The 19,635-nt window shown below is 41.6% G+C and overlaps 1 protein-coding gene across 1 annotated transcript in view; it reads left to right on the top strand.

Annotated features, from left to right (window-relative positions):
* The window catches only part of KDR (kinase insert domain receptor (a type III receptor tyrosine kinase)), a 28,155-nt gene extending 19,340 nt beyond the window's left edge, over nucleotides 1–8,815 (top strand). Inside the window, exons 21-28 of the mRNA XM_010019428.1 lie at nucleotides 525–625; nucleotides 1,927–2,049; nucleotides 2,188–2,299; nucleotides 2,701–2,800; nucleotides 2,917–3,022; nucleotides 4,955–5,105; nucleotides 8,521–8,617; nucleotides 8,727–8,815. Coding sequence (XP_010017730.1) covers nucleotides 525–625; nucleotides 1,927–2,049; nucleotides 2,188–2,299; nucleotides 2,701–2,800; nucleotides 2,917–3,022; nucleotides 4,955–5,105; nucleotides 8,521–8,561 — 734 coding nt within the window. The 3' untranslated portion in view covers nucleotides 8,562–8,617; nucleotides 8,727–8,815. The remainder of the gene's footprint in view (nucleotides 1–524; nucleotides 626–1,926; nucleotides 2,050–2,187; nucleotides 2,300–2,700; nucleotides 2,801–2,916; nucleotides 3,023–4,954; nucleotides 5,106–8,520; nucleotides 8,618–8,726) is intronic.
* The last annotated feature ends 10,820 nt before the right edge of the window (nucleotides 8,816–19,635 follow it).

Below are 19,635 nucleotides of genomic sequence, written 5' to 3'. Positions count from 1 at the left end.
GCCTAGGTATCTTTGTTGGATACTTGAGTATATTAATTTCTCCAGGTCACTAGAGGATGAGGTTCGACTTCTTCTACCTTAAATTAGCAGGGCTTTTTGCCAAATTCAAGTCTTTCTCCCCGCAGCATATTCTTCCCCTCTAAAGACTAGGCGAGGCCTCCCTCTCAGGGATTTCCAAATTCATCTGCTGAAACCACAGCAAACCTCTCCTGTACTAGGAAATTGCGAGCTGACTTTTGGTTGTTTTCCTTTTGGGATTGTTTTGCAGATCTTTCCACTGGTGGGAACTGTGGAAATAAAGCAAGGAGGCATAGGGTACAACCCATCATCTCAGAGCTTATTTTACACAGGACTAGTTTGGTGTAAAATGGGTTGTTAGTGATAATTATGCAGCCAAAAAAAGGGCTTTGTTTGCCCTCTCTTTTCAATGTGGCATAAGGTTAAGATGGACTTTATCCTAAGAAGCAGTTATGGGTGAAATCTGTGAGAAAGGGCATGTTTGACTGTCATCTGATTCTTTGCAGCTGGTCCTGAAGACCTTTGCAAGAACCCTTTGACCATGGAGGACCTCATCTGTTATAGCTTCCAGGTGGCAAGAGGAATGGAGTTCTTGGCTTCGCGCAAAGTAAGGAACTTCTCAGGAAGAGTGGCATGTTATTTATTTGACTGTAGGAAATAGTGCTGTAGGTCTATAGAAGGAAACAGCATGTTCATCTTTGGACTAGCAGTCATGCGCAGCATTTTCTTTTTGCCTTAAGACATACCCAAATCATTAATACTACAGAGTGAAACAGCCCATGCATTTATTGACACAAATGTTAGTGATCTGTACACGGTTTATGGGTCACTGATTCATAGAAGAATGATTAAGTAGTGGGAGGAGGGGAGCTGACTTGCAAGGACAATTAAAGGAATTAGGGACAAATCTCTGGTAACCAGAGCTAAACAAGAGTAAAAGAGTTTTCTTTGAGGATGTTGCCTGTAAATTGTGCAGCAGGATTGGAAAGGCAGTGTGAGGAGAGATGATGCTCACCTATGAAACTTCATGGATGACTCCTTGGAGAGTCTCTTGCCAAAGACACACTGGCAGTTGGTAGTACCTCACCTGCATTCTCACTTGTTTCGAAGGATGTAAATTCCAGCAAGAACAAAGAATTGTCTGCAGTTGTATAGGCATGAAAAGTACTTAGAAATGGGAAAAGGGAGCAGAAGCAGGGAATACAGCACTGCTCTAGAGTGCAGGCTAGGTGTTCAAAACCAGACTCGAGAGTCTTTTCTAAATACATGCATCTGTCTATATTTCATACATCCTGGTTGGTGTGTATATGTAAAAATACGTCTTAGGATGATATGCAGTTCTAGGCTATACTAGAAGCAAATCTGCAGCCACTCTCAGAGCCTGGTTTTTTTAATTCAAGCTATGGAGGCTTGAGTTTTGAAGTCTTTGAGTTGTTGGCTAAACTGTTGTTCTGCATATGTAAAGACATGGACTTTTCTCTCCATGGTTGATTAGTTTGTGTTGGAATCAAATAGGTGTTTTAGTGTGGTATGTTTTTCAGAGAGAGAGCATAGAGCACACAGATTTGAGTGAACCTAAGTAAATCTAAAGGTAATCAGATCTGAACCTGTTTCGTGTCAGCTTGTTAGGATAATTAATTAGCTAACTTCAAAGGCCCTCTCTGCATAGCGGATAAACAGACGTATGTTTGGACTTGGGAACACAAGTCTCCCTGAGACAAATCAGTTGTGACCATCAAAAAACCACTTAAAATCAGTAACTGTTGATGCTAAGATTTCTTTTTCTTAAAAGGTTTTAAGAATTATCTGGCCTTTGAGGGTAGGAGAGCACATGTGTGAAAGAGATCAGCCCTGTGGACAGCGCTGTGACAACAGGCAGCATACGAAGTTGTTTACTTCTCTTTGCAGTGCATCCACAGGGACCTGGCTGCTCGTAATATCCTCTTGTCAGACAACAATGTGGTCAAAATCTGTGATTTTGGCTTGGCTCGAGACATCTACAAAGACCCAGATTACGTCAGGAAAGGAGATGTAAGTTTCAGATTCTCTGCTTGAGAAAGAATTAATATCATATCAGGACTCCTTCCCCCACCGTCCCTTAAAAGGGTTTGTGGAAACTCAGTGTTTTGCTAAACTGTGATGCCCTCTTGTTTATGGAAATGCTTTCAGGCCAGACTACCCCTAAAATGGATGGCACCAGAAACCATTTTTGATAGAGTATATACCATTCAGAGTGATGTATGGTCCTTCGGAGTTCTACTATGGGAAATATTTTCATTGGGTAAGTCACTTTAATTTTACTGAGCCATGTTAGATTTTAAACAAGAGTCAAACATTCAAAACAGAAAACAGCCAAAGTGTTCTTGGATCCTCTCAAGCGTTTTGTTTTTTTAATTATTTTTTTTACTTCTTGAAAATTTCCTGTTTATTTTCTCCATCAAAATAAAATACTCAGATTTCCTTCAAAATGCAAATGTAGGAACATGGATTTGAAATGCTTCTTTATGCAATTTCTGTAGGTGATGATGTGCTTCATTTACCCAATCATAAATCTAAATTGTTTGCACATCCAAATATACTGGATTACCTTACTAACTCAGGCCATAGCGAATTATCTGTTTGAAAATCAATCCCAGAATTTAGGAGTCTAATGCATTAAAATTACCTTTGATCTCATTTTAGGTGCATCACCATACCCAGGAGTGAAAATTGATGAGGAATTTTGCAGAAGACTGAAAGAAGGAACAAGAATGAGAGCACCAGACTATACAACACCCGAAATGTGAGCAACAGTTCTTCCAGCTGCCAGCACTTACCCCACAATGATAGCAGGTGCTGGAGCAAGCAGTAGGTGCTGTTTTCTTTGTGCTGCTATTTTAATGGGCTTTGTTCTTCTAGGTACCAGACAATGCTGGATTGCTGGCATGGCGATCCTAAGCAAAGACCAACTTTTTCAGAGCTGGTGGAGCACCTGGGGAATCTGCTGCAAGCCAACGTCCGTCAGGTACATGAAATGTATTCTCTGGTTGCTAAAACCACCAGTTGAACCCCTCTTGTCCTGACAGCCACCACAAAATCCCCTAGTTGGGTACTGTCCACTGGGGCTGTGGGGAAGCCTGGGCTTCTTCCACCACTTCAGTTACTGACTAGCATGGGTGGGGAAAGGTTGCAAAGGTCTGTTGTGGTAACCAAAAGCCACGTTGCCCTGCCAGCAAGGGCTTCCATGACACCACTGCTGTGGTTACTTAGCTGTCTGCCTGGGACCTGCAGGTACACTGGGGAGTCGTTCCCCAACCAGACAGCTAAGTAACTACAGCAGTGGCATCATGGGCTCAATTCCTTGCTCTGCTGCTTGATTTCTCTGCATGCTACAGAGGCATTTCGGCATGTAGCTCCTATTGATCTTACTGTGACAAAGATGGGTATCTTAGCATATGGGAGGATGTGGGCTACAATGCTTTTAATGACTCTTCTGCAAAATGAGAATGCAGACGTTTTGCTGCCTGTCAGCAGCTCCATGGAGATAAGTGTATTAGGACTTGTCCTGTGTGCAGGCATTATGGTAAGGGGGCCCCCTGTGTCCAGGTGAGCTGTATGGGCCACCCTCCAGGTTCTTTGTCTTGTGGCTACCTCTAATGTACTAGAGAAGTGGACAAGGCCAGGGCAACAGATGTGAGCACACTGGATGGGGGAGGCTGAGTTTGGCCATATGCTCACCTATAAGACAATTTCTCCCTTTCTGATCTATTAGTAATCGTGGAAATTACCTGCCCTTCCAAACTATTGTGTCTGTGCATACCAAAACTCAGAAAGGGGAGCGTTTCTTCACTTCTCTAAAGTGCAGCTTGTATCATATGTACCACAGCATCACAGGCTGGCTGAGGTTGGAAGGGGCCTCTGGAGGTCATCTGGTCCAACCCCAATGCTCAAGCAGGACCACTGATAGCCATTTGCCCAGGACCATGTCCAGATGGCTTTTGAATATCTCTAAGTATGGAAACTCCACAACATCCCAGGGCAACCTCTGCCAGTGCCCAGTCACGCTCACAGGAAAAAAGTGTTTCCTTATATTTTCAAAACATACTTTATGTTGTTTGCCCATAACCTAATATGGTTGGATTGCTAGTGATTTAGACCCTCTTGTCACAAACTGTTGTGTACTGTGACTATAAAAGACTTGCTTACAAAGTAAACATCATTTACTGTCTGATAACTAATAGCTAATTATGCATGTGTCATATTGTAATCCAAAAGAGATAGATGCAAAAAAATTAGAGAAAATTAGATTAGAAAATCTACTAAAGGATTTCTTATGGGACTATAAAGAGGTATGCACTATTGAAGGATGCATAATCCATTTTTTCTCTTTATTATTTTAGAGCAAAAATGTAAACAAGTGGAAAAAATTTTAAAAAGTAGTATCCTTGTTATTCACATCAAGTTAGATGTCAAAGTATTGATAGAAAATGTCCTCTTTTGGTATCTCCTTCTATTTTTTTTTTTTTTTTTTTTTATTTACTTCTTATATTTAATTCAGTCTTTCTGGTTAATACTAGAAATTTCTGTAGCCTAATTCATTTTAAGGTAATCTTTTTCCTCAGGTTCATATTCTCCGTGTCACTGAGATTCAAACATTCCTCAAACCTATATTTTTATTTCAAAGACATCAGTGAAAAAGTTCAGTTTATTCTTTGTTACAGTATGTCATATAAAAATAGCAAATTTTTATCTAAAACTACTTGGCAGTGGTTCTTATTAAGTTTCCTTCTTTTGATGTAGCTGCTCCTGCAAATGTGGTATAATGTTCATGGTTTAATAAAACAAACAAGGTAGTACTGTTGGGCTGATGCATTCTCCATATATGTGTCTGTGACTGTTTATGTCTGTGTATCTCTGTGTCCAATTTAATTTTTGTATTTTTCACTGCATTCTACAGGATGGTAAAGACTACATTGTCCTTCCTTTGTCAGTATCGCTGAATATGGAAGAGGATTCAGGTCTCTCTCTCCCCACTTCACCTGCTTCCTGTAGGGAGGAAGAGGAAGTCTGTGATCCTAAATTCCATTATGACAACACTTTGGAATTAGGTATTTTATATGGTGGACATCCTACTGGGGCCTCTGGGCAGGTTTTGTTCATGTTGGGGGCAGGGAAAATGAAAGGAAGAGACTTCAGCTGCTTGGTCCATATTTAACCTTCTCCACAAGCATAAGAAGGAATCTGTAGAGTTTTTGTAGGCAAAAACTAGTTTCTTACCTCTCCAAATGCCAATGATTTTTTTTTTTATTTTTATTTTTTTTTTTTACTACCCTTTCAAGATTTGGTATTCTCATTTAAAAAAAGAAAAATAAATCACAAGGGTACTTACTTAGTTTTTAATAATCATCAGAATGGATAAAAAGTTTTACTGATCCAATACAATTGTGTTCACACTCTTGTATTGCAGCTTCCTGAAATATTAATGGTAATAGGTTTATCATTAATGATCTCTCTGGCATTTCCCCTCCTAAAGTGAGATGCTGGTAAATAGGGCATGAATTGATGGCCAAGGGGAACGCAACCTAAATAGTGTTGTCACTGCTTTTTGTCCAATGCTTGCTTCTGGTGGGCAGGAGTATATACTAAAGTACTTAAGCAGGGCTTATGCTGGACCTTGTGAGGACCTCAGGCATGGGATGTAAGGGAGAAAGGTATTTTCCCATCCAGCGCTGCCTAAGATCAAATTCAGCCACTTGGATGCTGGAAGCCCTGGGTTGCTTGCTGCAATCTCAGGAGTAGGAGGAGGACAGAAGGCGGTGGACCAAACTATAAGGGCAGAGAAGGACTCTGTTGGCAGGTTTCACATGATTTCCACAAAGTGGAACCCTCTCCCTCCCTGTTTGTCTTATATCTACCAAAGCCAAACAAAGTTCCCAATGATTTTGTGTACCGCAGGTTGACTTTTTTATGTTGTCCTGGGAAAGACTAGCTAGACACAGTGCATTTCACACTTCAGTTGAACTTGGGGTCCTAGAGCTGAACTCTCAACCTGCATGTTTTAGTAGTGGGGCAGTCCAAAATAAATATTTAAAAGACAAAAAAGCATGATTTAACACTGAAAACGTCACACATTTTTCCACTTCGAATACTTCCTATATGGTTTTTCCCGGTCCCCACTTTCTGGTATGAACAGAAGTAAAAATCTCTCTGTCAACCTTTTAAAGACACTTTGAAACCCTTTCTCTTGTCTTACAGTGTGACAGGGTTGTGAAAGCATTTGTGGAAATCATTCTGGGAGAGGCAAAGTGGAGAGCTTAAGACATGCTTAGGGGCTTTACTCTTCTGGTAGCTGAAAACAATTTTGTTGGCATGGATCTTGCTATACATTTAGTGGAAAAGATTGATCTATTCAGTAATGTCTTTTTCAGTCTTTGCAAAAGTACTAACTATGAGGAAAGACTGATAAATACAACCTCTAAACCAAAGCAGGAGGAAGAAAAGCAAGCACAGGGCAAACACAGAAAATATTAAAGAATATTTAGATTGCTGAGGTAAATTAAAATCAGCAGGTCGTCCTAACATCTGCTGTATTTTGCTTAGGAAATAGATATGCAATTTCTGAACCTTGCAAGATTGCCATTAAGAATAGTCAGGTGAGGTAAAGAAGATTTCAGGAAGTGTAAAGTGATTTTAGAAAGAACAGAAATGGAATAACCTTAAATCAGGTTAACTTGAATCCTAAGAATGATGCCAGACCAAACGATCAGATAAATAATGGTAAATGCCTACAAGAAATTTAAGTAACTCAAAATGGCCATCATGGATTCATCAAGAACAAATCAAGTCAAACCAATCTACAGTTTAATTTTAGGGAGAATAATTGGCTTGGTGGAGAGCAGGGAAGATGGATTTTTATTTTCTCTGGGGGGATTCTTGGCCCTTTTTTAATGGGACAGTCTATTACAAAATGCAAACACGTGTCAGGAAATACTGTCAGTATGTCAGCCGAGCCCTCACTGTCACTGGGCAGGAGTCAGACTCCACGTGTGGCCTCTCTCTGCCTGCACACTATTTCTCGTCCTGTTTGCACAGTAGCTTGGCTTAACCAAGAGGATCTTGCTCATTGTAGGCCATGAAGGCTGACTCTTGTCTGGGCTGAGCAGAGAGGCAGGACTTCCATACCTGGGAGGTCATTCAGATCAAGAGGCTGGGGTTTCCAGTCCTCACCCTGGTAACTCTAGTCCTGGCCATGCAGTTCTGTGCCTGTGTGGACAGTTAAATGCAAGCACACATGGAGCTTTCAGAGTAAGAAGGCAAGTTGTGAATGAACTTATCATCATTCAAGGTCAGGTTGTGCAGGAGGGTAAGTGGACTCGTTTGTCCATTAGATGTTTATGATCCTGTCAGGGTTGGGTTAGAAGTCTATTAGATACCATTGCAGAGTAACAGGAGCAGAAGACATGATCTGTATAGAGATCTTGAAAGAACTGCTTTTATTAAGTCTAGGAAGAGAAAATGGAGAGGGAACATATTAACAGTTTCCAGTATATGAAAAGTTGCTTGAAAGAGGATGCTAATTAATTATTCTGTGTCCCCAGCAATAGGACAAATTTTATTTGCAGCAAATACTTGGGTTTAATATTTAGAAAACATTCTGAAGTGTGATTGAGCACCTGGGCAGGCTACAAAGGGAATTTGCAAAATCCCTACCAGCTTAAATATGTGTTTGTTGGAGGCAGGCAGGACTCAGCATAGCTAGACTCAAAGCTGGGAAATGGGATCAGTGGTACTCTTAATTGCCTCCAGCTCTGCCCTTCAGGTGAATGCAGGTTTCTTTTCTAAATCCATGGCTTTTTCTTCATTAGCTGTAGGAACATAAATTTGTCCTGTTTAACTGGGACAGTATCCATTTTACTTCATATCTGTTTAGACAGAAAGCTGAGGGTAGCTGTTTTGTTTGCTGTATTAGTACCTCCATGAAAGTAATGGGATTTTTTTTGTCCAATATTTTTTATGGATGTCATCCTGACCAGAGGGCTTCTTTTGGAGGAGAGCCTTCAAGAGACACGTAGCACTCCCTGTCCTGATCCCCATGGTTTAAGGGCGGCAGTCCACTGAGTCTGCTGTTGTTGTCCTGGATCCAGCCAGGGGTCTCAGAAGTGCAGTCCAAAGGAAGAGACACATGTCTGAGCTCCAGCCTCCTCTGTTTATTATACTTCTAAGCGAAGCTTGCAGGAAGTGAAGCCCTCCAGTGTAACTGAGAAAAGGAGCTGTTTTCTCAAAGCCTTTTCTTAGAATTTGCTCAGAGATCAAGATTGTCAGGAGCAGAAGGTCAGAAACATGCCACTTTCGAGCCTGTTCATCCTTCTCAATAAATGGATATTTTGAGGTTTGCATAATATGTTTTGACAAAAGGATTAACTTCTCTGTAGAGAGATAAAAGGATTCTGATATCATTCTGCTGTTTGCAGCCAAGTTGTGGATAGTGGACACAAAACACTTCTTGTTTTGTTTTCTTTTCAGTCAGTACCGACAAGGTAGCAAAAGAAAAAGCCGCCCTGTGAGTGTGAAAACATTTGAAGATGTCCCATTGGTAACCACTGTAAAAGTTGTTCAGGAGGTGAGTTTGTTATTCATAGGTCTTCTGTACTTCTATTTTATTTTATTTTATATTATTTTATTTTATTTTTTATTCCTTTGCATTTAATGCCGTTCTAACATCTTTTCAGGAAAACCAGACAGATAGTGGGATGGTTCTCGCATCTGAAGAGCTGAAGACTTTGGAAGAGAGTGATAAACAAGTGAAAATACCCTTTAGGTAAGACTTAGGCTGCATGTAGATTTGAATATGACTTTTTGCTTGCAGTATGTCAGAAGACTAGTTGGTTTGTAAAATTTTTTAGAAGACAAAATATTGTCTTACTGTACTTTTAAAAACACAAAGGAAAATTGTACACTGTGTCCCTGGTCATCTGCATTTGGTACCAGGAGAGGAAAGGTAATGCAGCTGTTGGAAATAGCACCACAGAAGAGACTTGTATTTATCAGCTGCAGAAGCATCAACCACCAGCCAAAGGAACTGAGATGTTGCACACAATTAAGCATATTTGTGAGGGCTTGTCTGCAGTGACAAAGAGCTCCTTTTCTTTTCTTTTTCTTTCTTTTTTTCTAAAGCTGACTCTTGAGTTTTCAGGATGTACCTGGGTGTATTTTCAGAGCATTGTTCAGGGGTTTCATTGTGCAGTTCGCAGGAAGCACAGTAGTGTTCATAGAGCTCAAACCTCATGTATGCTCTCTGAGAGCTTCTCAGAAACTATTTTTTTCCCGGACAACTTCAGTGCAAACAAAAGTATACTGCAGTTACAATTGCATCACAGCTGAAATGTGTGAAGCTTCTCAAAGTTTTCTGCCCATTTCATCTGTGTTCACAATCTAACTCCTTGTATAGACATAAAATTAACTATCTTTTTCATGTGTTAGTGAGGTTAGGGCATATAAAAAGGTCTCTTCTTATAAACAAATGCATGTTTGAAAAAGCTTGAAGCCAGCTTTGCTAAGTGCCCTCCAGAAGACAGTCTCCACAGCTCTCTCAGTCCTGTTTCTGCTTGCTTTTTGCAGCACGCTGGTGCCCAGCAAGAGTAATGAGTCCGTCATGTCTGAAGCCTCCAACCAGACGAGCGGGTACCAGTCGGGATACCACTCGGACGACATGGACACCACTGTTTACTCCAGCGAGGAGACTGAACTCTTGTGTGCCCGGGAGCCTTCTCCCCAGCTCTGCTGTGAGCATGGGCTCGCCTATGATGGCACTGCACCACTCGCCACCCCGTCACTCTAGGGCAAAGCTCCGGGTCCCCCCGCGATGTGCCTTCCTTGCTTGGGCTTGGTGGTATTCAGGTTTGATGTACAGAAAGACGGCATCCATGAGACTAAGAAAAGACATTTATTTTCCCTGAAGAGGATGCAGAAGCATCTGGCAGCAAAACTGCGCTGTGTCGGGCCGCAGGGCACTTTCCTCAAGAGATGCTTGTGGCTGGGGGTTCAAAGCCCCGGCTGCAGTGTGTGGGCTGTGCTAACCCAATGGCAGAGCCAGTGTGGTGGCCTTAGGGACCTTGATGACATGGCGTTCAACTCGACTGTTTCTAGTTGTACGAAATAACGGCACAGCCCTGCTCTTTTTTGTTGTTGTTTCTCCCCTTGTGGCTGGACTCCAGGAAGGAAACAGCACGGCACTGGTTTCTTGTTTCTCAGAGTTATCCCTTGCTTGTACCTCCACAAACAAAAAAAGGAACCTCCAGCTCAAGGCTCTGGCAGTCGCTGATGGCCTGAGTCTAAACATAGGCTGGGCTAAATATAGGTGGGGGCGATGGTCTCTGTCCTTGGCAGAGGAAAAAAGTTGCTGTACCAGACCACAGGAGCTGTGTTTGCTTGCAAGGTTTGTGCAGTGAGGTTGGTTAGTAGGGAAAAGGCAGAGCACCGAGCCAAGTGATGGGTGAGGGGTGCTGGGTCCATGCCTCTCCTCTGGGGATGGCTCTGGCCCACGTTGTACCCAGTACCCTTGACCCATGCCACATGCCTGCCTGCTTCTGAGCTAGCCTGAAACGGCTGCAGAAAATACCCCTGCTCTGAATTGCCACCAGGGCAGCCTGTACAACAGGTAGAAAAGTCAATGTAATCTACCTTAGGAGCACAGGGGGTCCTGTGGTATTCATGGGGCAACCTAAAGGCACCCTACCTTCTCATCTCATCCCTCCTCCCTCAGATCCAGGTCTGACTCTTTCACTTTGAAAACTCAAAGTCTGTTTGCGATAGCAGAGATCTTGGTTTATGTAGTCTTGGGAATCCGTGACTGGTTTCATGGCAGCTCTGATCTTCCCCGAGTGGTGAGATTGTGCCTAATTGTTGGACAACTTCTTACCTGTGCTCTTGTAGTCCCAGAGCTCTGTTGATAGACACAATGCAGGCTACAAGATTTTAAAATGTAAAGCTATTTCTACTGAGTTCTTTTTTTGTATTTTTATAATTATTTTTTTCAGTTTGTACTTACTATAATGTCAAATGCTGGGAACCATGAATATAAGGCATATACAGTATTTATAGCCTCTTTATGTAGAAATAAATGTAATATATTAAAATATAAATATATATATTATATAATGGATATTGTACTATTCACATTTTATATCAGTGTTCTGTAGCGTTACGAGAGTCACAAAACTTAATAGCTAAAACTTCACTTTATTAAAAGGGACTGGAAATATAGAGGTGGGGGCTACGAGTAGATCTATTTACTTTTCTTGCATGTATTTTCTTATATCCTGTCTATTGCCAGGGAGGTTTGTCAAGTGCTACTTAGTCCAAATGCCATTTAATGAATGTAGTTAGTTATACCATTGTACGGGTCTACGAACATTTCTGTGGCTACCTGTAGTAAAGAAACTTCAATGATTTTAGCAGTTGGCAATTAGTGCCTCTAGAGAAAAGGTCAGAGGAATAGGCTGCTTGTATAGACTGAATCTCATCAGAAGGAGTTTATTATGTTCAGTTTGGGAATGGCTGATCTAAATATATTGTGGCTTTTGCCTGGGGAGTATCAGTTTCCCTTAAAGCTTTATTCATCTTTTCCCACTTGTGTTTCTTCCCTCTCATTTCTTTTACCTGAGATGTTGTCCCTGCTCTTGTGTAGCTATGTCTACCTTTATTTTAAATCTGTACTTAAAGCTCCCACCTTTTCATTCTGTTGTCCACTTTTTGACTTCCTCTTCTGCATTGTGTAGGCCTTCATTCTCAGTGGAAGGCTGGCCACTGCTGGGGTATCAGGACTCTAAGTATCTATCTAAGATATAAAAAAAAAAGCAAGGGAAGTTAAACTACAAAGTGCAGGCTTTATTCAACTTCTCTTTATTGCAGTTTGAAATGAGACCTTTGTAGGCTACTGCATAGTCAGACCACTTGTCTTGGAAGTGGGAGATCTCACTGCTAAATTCTTCTTAGGCTGAATATGGGACTCATACCTTCTACATGCTACATGCATGTCCCAACTACAAGGCTGTGGAATGTCTGCTTCAAATGTCTCTCCATTGCTCTCCTGAATCTGAAGCACTTTACATCCAGGAAAGCAGGAACTGGGAGGTCAGGTAGAAAAATAAGGGAGAGGTTTCATAAATCTACTGTAAGGGCTTCTAGGAAAGACTTGTATTTTCATGTATATGTTTGACATTTATCTTGTATCCCAGGCAAGAGTCTAGCTGATGAGTATGCTCAATAGCCAAATGCTACATTCTTTAACTTCCCTCCTCCCCAGTATTCTCCAATATCTTTAATGAAAATGTTCTTATATGTATTACTGTATGATGGACATAAAATACTGACACTGGCAGAGGCTTGACAGGTAACCTGCTGAGCCACATGTTGGAGAGTCCTGACAGAGAGGTGGAGATGGAGATCTATCTATCTTTGATGTCCATCTGCCCTAATTCTGGAACTCCCAAATGTTTGGGATGTTCAATCTAGATATCTTGTTTTGTAGTTTTGTTTCCTCTCTAGATTGTAACACACCATACATGCTATGTGCATGTAATCAGATGCTTCCCTTTGTGTTTGTAGAACCTCTAAAATGGTTGTCTACCATAACGTAGACTGATGAAGTTGCAATATAACCATTTGAGTCAATGAGTTCTCAGTTACTTACAATTCTTGCTAGCCAATGAATTTCTCTTGTGTGTCCAAATAATTTTACATATGCCTGGGAAATGTGGGAACTAGCACACACCTGCTTTTGGAAAGGAAATCATTGTCTTTAAAAGAAAAAACAGAAAAACTGACAAAAAACCCCACTCCATATATTCAGATTCAGGAGCAAGCAAAGCTTCTATAAATGTGTTCATATATTTGGCATCCAGTAACACAATTCTTTTCTTAGACCATGGCCGTTACATCCTTTAAAACACCTGGACTTTCTGTTGTATTCTGAATACAGCACGTTCAGCTAATACCCAGTCAGGCCACATCTGTCTTGATAGACACTTCATCTTCCAAAAAGGATATTTTCAATGAAATGACAGAGGTATAGTGCACAGATTTGCAAGTGCTTCACAAACCACTCCCAGCTTTATCTCCATTCTGCAGCCATGCAGCAAAGTGGCAGCATTTGGATCAGCATTCTTATCTGTGAAATCCAGCTTGACTCTGAGCCCAGTGAGCTGCAAACAGAAGGGACACTTGTGAGATTAGGGATCCAAACATATCGCTCTGAGCAGCTGGGTAGGAATAGCAAGAAGCAGTGATAGGGTTGACTCCTCTTGTTCAGATGAACTGCCAGAATGAACTGTAACTGCTGGTGGGTTTGGACATGGGGAATCAAGCAGAGCCATGCCTGAAATAGGCAGTTTTGGGGCTTGAGGATGGCTCATGTCAGCTCTAATCAATGTAAACACAGCCCACCTGAAGAATGCAGGGGCAGTCAAGCATGGTAGCTAGACTCTGTTCCCTGCAAAAGATACTGTAAAATGTATCTCATTCTTTGCCTGGAAATGTCTTGCAAATCCAGTCCTTGCCTAAGCTTTTCTTATTAATGCATCCCCAATCACAAACAAGTGTACTTCACACAAGCATAAAATGTGTTATGGTGATCCTCCGTGTCTTCTTCTGATGTGATTGTCCCCAGGCACCATACCTGGGGACTTCTGGGATGAAGTCCTTGTCAATTCTAAAAGCAGCGTGTGACTAAAAAAGGCTATAATCACAGAGCTGTTGAAATTGGGAACAAAAGTCTCCTGCTAATTGAGTATCTTCTTGGTGGTTCTAAGACTGGAAAACATAGTTGGGTGGCATGGATAGCCTCCAGATATAAAGCTGAAATTGGCTATTTTTATATGAAACATTCCCAAACCATGAATCATTTGAGGTTTCCCCTCATCAGTGATACTTGAGTACACACCCTCTGTTACCTCGCAGTATGGGACCTTGCAAAGCAACAGCAAGGGCAATGAAAACAAAGTTAACGTTTGTTCTTCCTAATTGACAAATTTATCAGGGACAGAAGTTAACCAGCAAAGAACTTTTCTTTGGACTTCAGCCCTGGATTTTCATTCTGCCTGTCTGAGTGTTGCATTCTGTGTCATAATATATGTTCTCAGCTCCTCAACCCTTGACATTTGGGCTGATTAAGTCCCAGAAGGTCATTGGGAAACATGGGAGGAGCTTGTAACATATGGTGCTGATAAACATCTCAGCGTCAGAGATAAGGAGCTGGTCAATGTAATCTTAGGAAGCTCAGATTTGTTTGCCATAAAACTGTACAATGTAAGGCCTAATCCCTACACAGATTTAATTAGCTGTTAAACATATCATGTTCATGATGAAGGGTGTTCTGGTAACCTAGACTTTATTCACTGACTGCCACCAGTTGGTTCAGATGTGAAGTATCTCTGCCTTGCAACTCGTTAGGATGACATGTTATGGTGAATGATGCCTGCTCAGTAAGGTTTTTCTAGGGGGGACAAATGAATTCAATTTCCAGGCCCCTGGCTGTGGTGTCAGACACAGCCTCTGGTGCCAGGAAAAATTTGAATGCCATGTGGTTTCCTAACTCTTGGTCAGCAAAAGACCTTCATAAAGGTGGAATACATGAACTGAGGTTTAATTCTGTTTTTCATGGGGAGCTGAAGCTGTTCACACAGCAATCACACGGAGCTGTTTCTCTCTGGGCACTGTGTTGCTTTCTCTTTCAGTACAGTCATGCTAAGTGCCATGATTAGCAATGGTTTCACAAAAGTGAGTGGAAATGTAGCTACTTTTAAGTTATTTTCTCTTGGTCTGTTTCCACACTACAGCCAGAAGCATGATTGCTACACGTTGTACATAAGGTAGTTTTCATCCTGCCAGGCTAAGCAACAGTACCAGCAAGGGCTCAGCAGCCTAGACTTTGCCAGTGGGGCGCACAGCAAACCCCGTGCTGCTGGCACCAAGCTCACCAGCAGAAAGCCGTCTGCAGGATACCCTCTCTATGTGTCAAAGTAACATCTTCAACTGCAGCACATCCACATGTAGGAATAACCTCAGGGATGCAAGCCATGTTTGGTTACTGGAGTTTCTCACACTCTAGGTGCATAATTGTACCTGTGTCATGCACCGCAATGGCAAAGAATATGTCATGTTTCATTTCTGTAGTATCAGAGTGTCATTACTACAATCTATTCCCAGATTCAGTTGAGGTTGAAGGTTGCAGTTTGTTTTCCACCACTCATTCCCTGCCTATTCAACCCTACAGCTGATAGGGACCCGTGGGCAGCAGTGGCCCTTAGAGTGACACTCTGCCTGGACTTGGCAGTGCTGCACTGGCATGGAGCAGGGGAGAGGAGCAAAAGGTTGAAAGGAAGTTTTAATAATTGTATGTCCTTTTCAAATACACATAGGTCCTTATACTGGAGAGTTGTACTTCAGCACCAGGAACTAAGGAAGAGCAAAGAGGGTTGCTTGTTAAGACATCATCAAGTTGTGCCACCATAGGACTTGAAAACCAGCACTGCTTATTACTAGTCAGCTGGAGGCTGCTTTGCAGTCCATATTTCATACAGAAATAGGGTCCCTAAAGGTTGCTAGGGTTTCACTTGCAGACTTGCAGAGCACACTGTTTATTACTCTGTGCACCATGTTCAGGCTATGATTTAGGAGTTCATCAGTTGGGCAAGGCATTTGAAGCACCAATGTTCCCTCATGTTTAACATCCTTTGACAGATTTTCCACTTTCTTTTTGAACCCACGTAAGACCCTTAGCACCTGCAACATCTAGCAGCAAGGACTTCTTGCATGGAGATTTTAACTTGATGGCCCAAGTTACTTTCTAGTACACTGACCAAGTTTCCCTACTAATTTCCTCCATGTTATTTAGGATTTTGTGGACAGCAGTTGCCTCAGTCCTTCCCTTTCAAGCCAGAATATTCCTAGCCCATAGTAAAATCTGTTTGTATCTTCCCAAATTTGCACATAGGGCCCGTTGGTGAGAAGGTGACATCTGCTGGGCACTATTCCCAAGCAGGTCTCCACAAGGTACCCAGCTTCTACTGGGAAGAAGGAGGGTGTGGGACAGTCAGCAGAGGACAGTGCTATGTCAATCGATTCGTGTGAGGGATGTACTGCAGCATCGGCAAACATCAGTCAGTGTCAAGATCCAACTTCGCTGGCACCTTCTCAGTGTTGCTATTTTTGGCCTGTGTAATGTCTCCAAGGGTTGGCCTGGATTTGTGTCCCGTGTGTGCAGCGTCGCCCCGTTCCCAGGCTGTTTGCACTGGCTCCTGGCTGGCTGTGGGAAGGGATAAAATGCCAAAAGCAGAGGCTGTATGGCTCAAACGCGGCGCAAACAGGGGCACCATTTACCACTACAGACCAGCAGAACAGAGTGAAAGCAGGGCCTGTCTTATCAGTTACTTACTGAGTTAAGACTCGAGGGTATAAAAACTCTCTTTAAACTCTGGATAATACCCATAAACTGAGCCCTTAGGAGATAACTTCACAAGTGGAACTTTTTGGGTGCACTTATGTGTAGTTTTATATTGCAATCACAAAGACATTTTTATATTGTCTGATAAACTTCTTAAACTGGCAACAACTATTTAACATTACAGTTTAGTTAAGTACTAAAACAGCAGGGAGTGTGTAGCTAAAGTGATGCAATTATTAACGTATGGTTCAGTAATGCTATCAAAACAATGGCTTTAGGCATTTTAAGCCTGCTCTCAGGCTAATGTCACTGATTTTTCAGGAGGTTTATTAAGTTTTATTAGCAATTTGCATCTCAGTGTAATTATGTGGATATTAGAGAAATCAATATTGTATAATGTAGAGTCTCTTAATGGCTATACAGTTTGTTGAGTCTGTTATGGGACCAGCTTTGAAGTCAATTTAAGGAGGAATCTTTATAATTCTGCTGGAACTGGGCTTTGCATGATGATATAGATATCTTAGGTATTGAAGACAGGAGTGCAGTATCTGTCCTTAGTCTTGGATCTTTGCATTCAAACGGCAGTTTTAAAAGTAGACTACAGAAAAATCATTGCTGTATATTTAAACATCTTCCTCCCATTCTGACTCCTAAACTTCATTAAAATTCCTGACCACTACATAGCTTTTAAGCAAATTAATATATTCATATAAATATATGTATATTCAAATCACCATGCCATAAACATGCTTGTCACCTATTACAAAAATTCACTGATCTAAGGTGATCTAACGTGGAGAACTGTCTGCCACAGAAATGTCTGTGACAGATTTCTCGTCTGAATTGATGAAGTGCTTTTTATTTTTCATTATATAGTGGGGCTTTTATTATTTTTAAGAGCATTTCCTTAGGTCTGGGCATATGACATTTAGTTACAGATTAAATATTGTGAACTTGTTTTTGTGTAAAAACCCGAGGTGTATCTCAGGCTGCTTTTGTTTCATAGCTGCTCTTGCAGTATATACGCTTTCACTATATATTCAGTATATATATAGCTTGCCCCAGTGTTTCTCTGACACTTACTCTGGCATAAGATGACAACGTCACCAGAAGAAACTTCCCTACCTTTCTTTAGGACCTTCTGCCCCATGAGCATTGTGCTAGCAAAGCAGCTGCCTGACCACCGAAGGACAGAGCTGATTGAAAACAGGTTGCATTGTTTTTGTTAGTTGGTTGGTTGGTTTGTTGGTTGTTTGTCAGGTTATTTCGAACTCAAATAAGTCCCAGGACACAGTTTGCTGAGCACTGCAGCTCCAAATTACATGGCAGCCACAGAAGGGAATGCAGTGGATGCTGGCAATGGTGGAGAGGAACAGCTTCATTCCTTCCAACAGTTAACACTGCTTGTGAAACTAAAGCTGCTGTGGCCTTTTCCAGAGGCAGCACGCTGTGTCTGTGTGGCTGTAAGTGACTACTAGCAGAGCTGCAAAGGGGGAGAATGACCCACTGCTCTGTCTGAATGGCAAGAAAAGCATCTTTCTCTGTCCACTATGTACTGGTTTCTTCTTCACTAGCTGAACGGATTTCAAGTAAACTTGGAGGTATTCCTGCAGATTCTTGAAGTCCTTAGCAAAACAGTTCTCCGCATTTCTTTAATTTTTCTTGCTGAGAATTATAATACTTTGCTAGCTCCTCACATAAGTTGTAAGTACCTCACAGAAGGAGAAGAGTAGCAGGGAAATCTGTTTTCTGTCTCCTCCAGCACGAGAACTAGTGAGCATCAACTGAGAGTGACAGGGTACAAGTTCAAAACAAATCCGAGAATACAGTTTTCACCTGTGCTCAGTGAACCTGTGGAATTCTTTTCCACGGGTTGCTAATATTTACATCAGTTCAGAAAACTGTGGAACAAATCAATGGAAGAAGAAAGCACTCAGAAGTACTAAATATAAAGATGCCATCACAAGTTCATGAAATATCTGAGCTGCAAATCATGGGAAACTACGATAGGGTATTTGAGAGAGGTTTTCTATGTGCTCATCCTGCTCTTTCACTCTTCCTTTATTCTTCCACTATTGACTACTGAAGTTTCTATAAAGGTGCTTTGGTATACTGTGGTATAATCCCCATGTTTTCATAAGTTAACTTGTCAGCTCTTACATTTAACTAAACACTGGCTCCACACATTAATTCTCTGCAAGAGTTACAGTGTTCAGGCTGCACGTAAATGACCGTAAGTATGTGCTTTTCAACCTACACTTAAACTGCTCTGCACTGAGCACTGTGTGGGTTAATAAAGGGAATTCTGCTAAAATTGCTCTAAGGGTCCTGAGCCCTTGAAAGAAGAGCATGTCTCCAAAGAATGAGAAGCAGTGGATGACACACTGTACCTCACGTGTGTGACTGCAGCCTGAGATCTGATTTCAGTGATGCCTCAGCACCACCACGTACCAGCTGCAGAGCTTATACTTCATGTCAGTGACTTGTTGAAGAGTTGTGTAGGCTCTGGGTGAGAGACTTTAGACCCGATTTTCAGCCTTTTCGCTGCAAATAAACAATGCATTCCTGACATTTCAAGTATGCAGTCAGAATATCCTTAGCTCCAGCAGGCTGCTGACAAGCTGTGCACAGGAAATCTACTACAGGCTCAGGAACTGATGGGTTTCCTACTCATTCTCAATAGATTGACTAGTGCTAAATATATATATCCTGTATTTCCACACAATCTTGGTAAAGAAGTCAACCTGTTTACTCTTTCTTTAAGACAGAGAAAAACATAAGGTGAAGGTAAAGTGGTAATTAATAAAGGAAAATCTAAATCACATTTTTCTTACCACTCCATGCTTCTAGCTCAAAGTTTGCTAAACACCACATCAAACCATACTCAGCAGTGCACACAGAGGGAAAACTCATGAACATCTTTGGGAAGCATGGGTAGTTAGTAATTTTACAAGGAAAAATTTCCTGGGTACTAAAGCATGGAAGTGCTAAACAACCACTGAAAGTCTGTGAGATGTAAACTCCATTTACTTCAGTGTCTTTCAATGTTGCCTTGCCGTATTAACTTTTAGTAGATACTCTGATATAACAGCCTTGGGAAAATCTCCAGTAACAAAATGTAGCTAGATATAGTGAGCTCATTCCTGAAGTTGCTGGGACATGCACATCCACAGCTTGTCTGCAGACAAATAACTGCC

Source organism: Nestor notabilis, unplaced genomic scaffold, assembly GCF_000696875.1.
Source record: "Nestor notabilis isolate BGI_N333 unplaced genomic scaffold, ASM69687v1 scaffold7048, whole genome shotgun sequence".
Classification (NCBI taxonomy): Eukaryota; Metazoa; Chordata; class Aves; order Psittaciformes; family Psittacidae; genus Nestor; species Nestor notabilis.
Note: the sequence above shows the minus strand (reverse complement) of the source record. Positions and strands in the feature narration are given on the sequence as shown.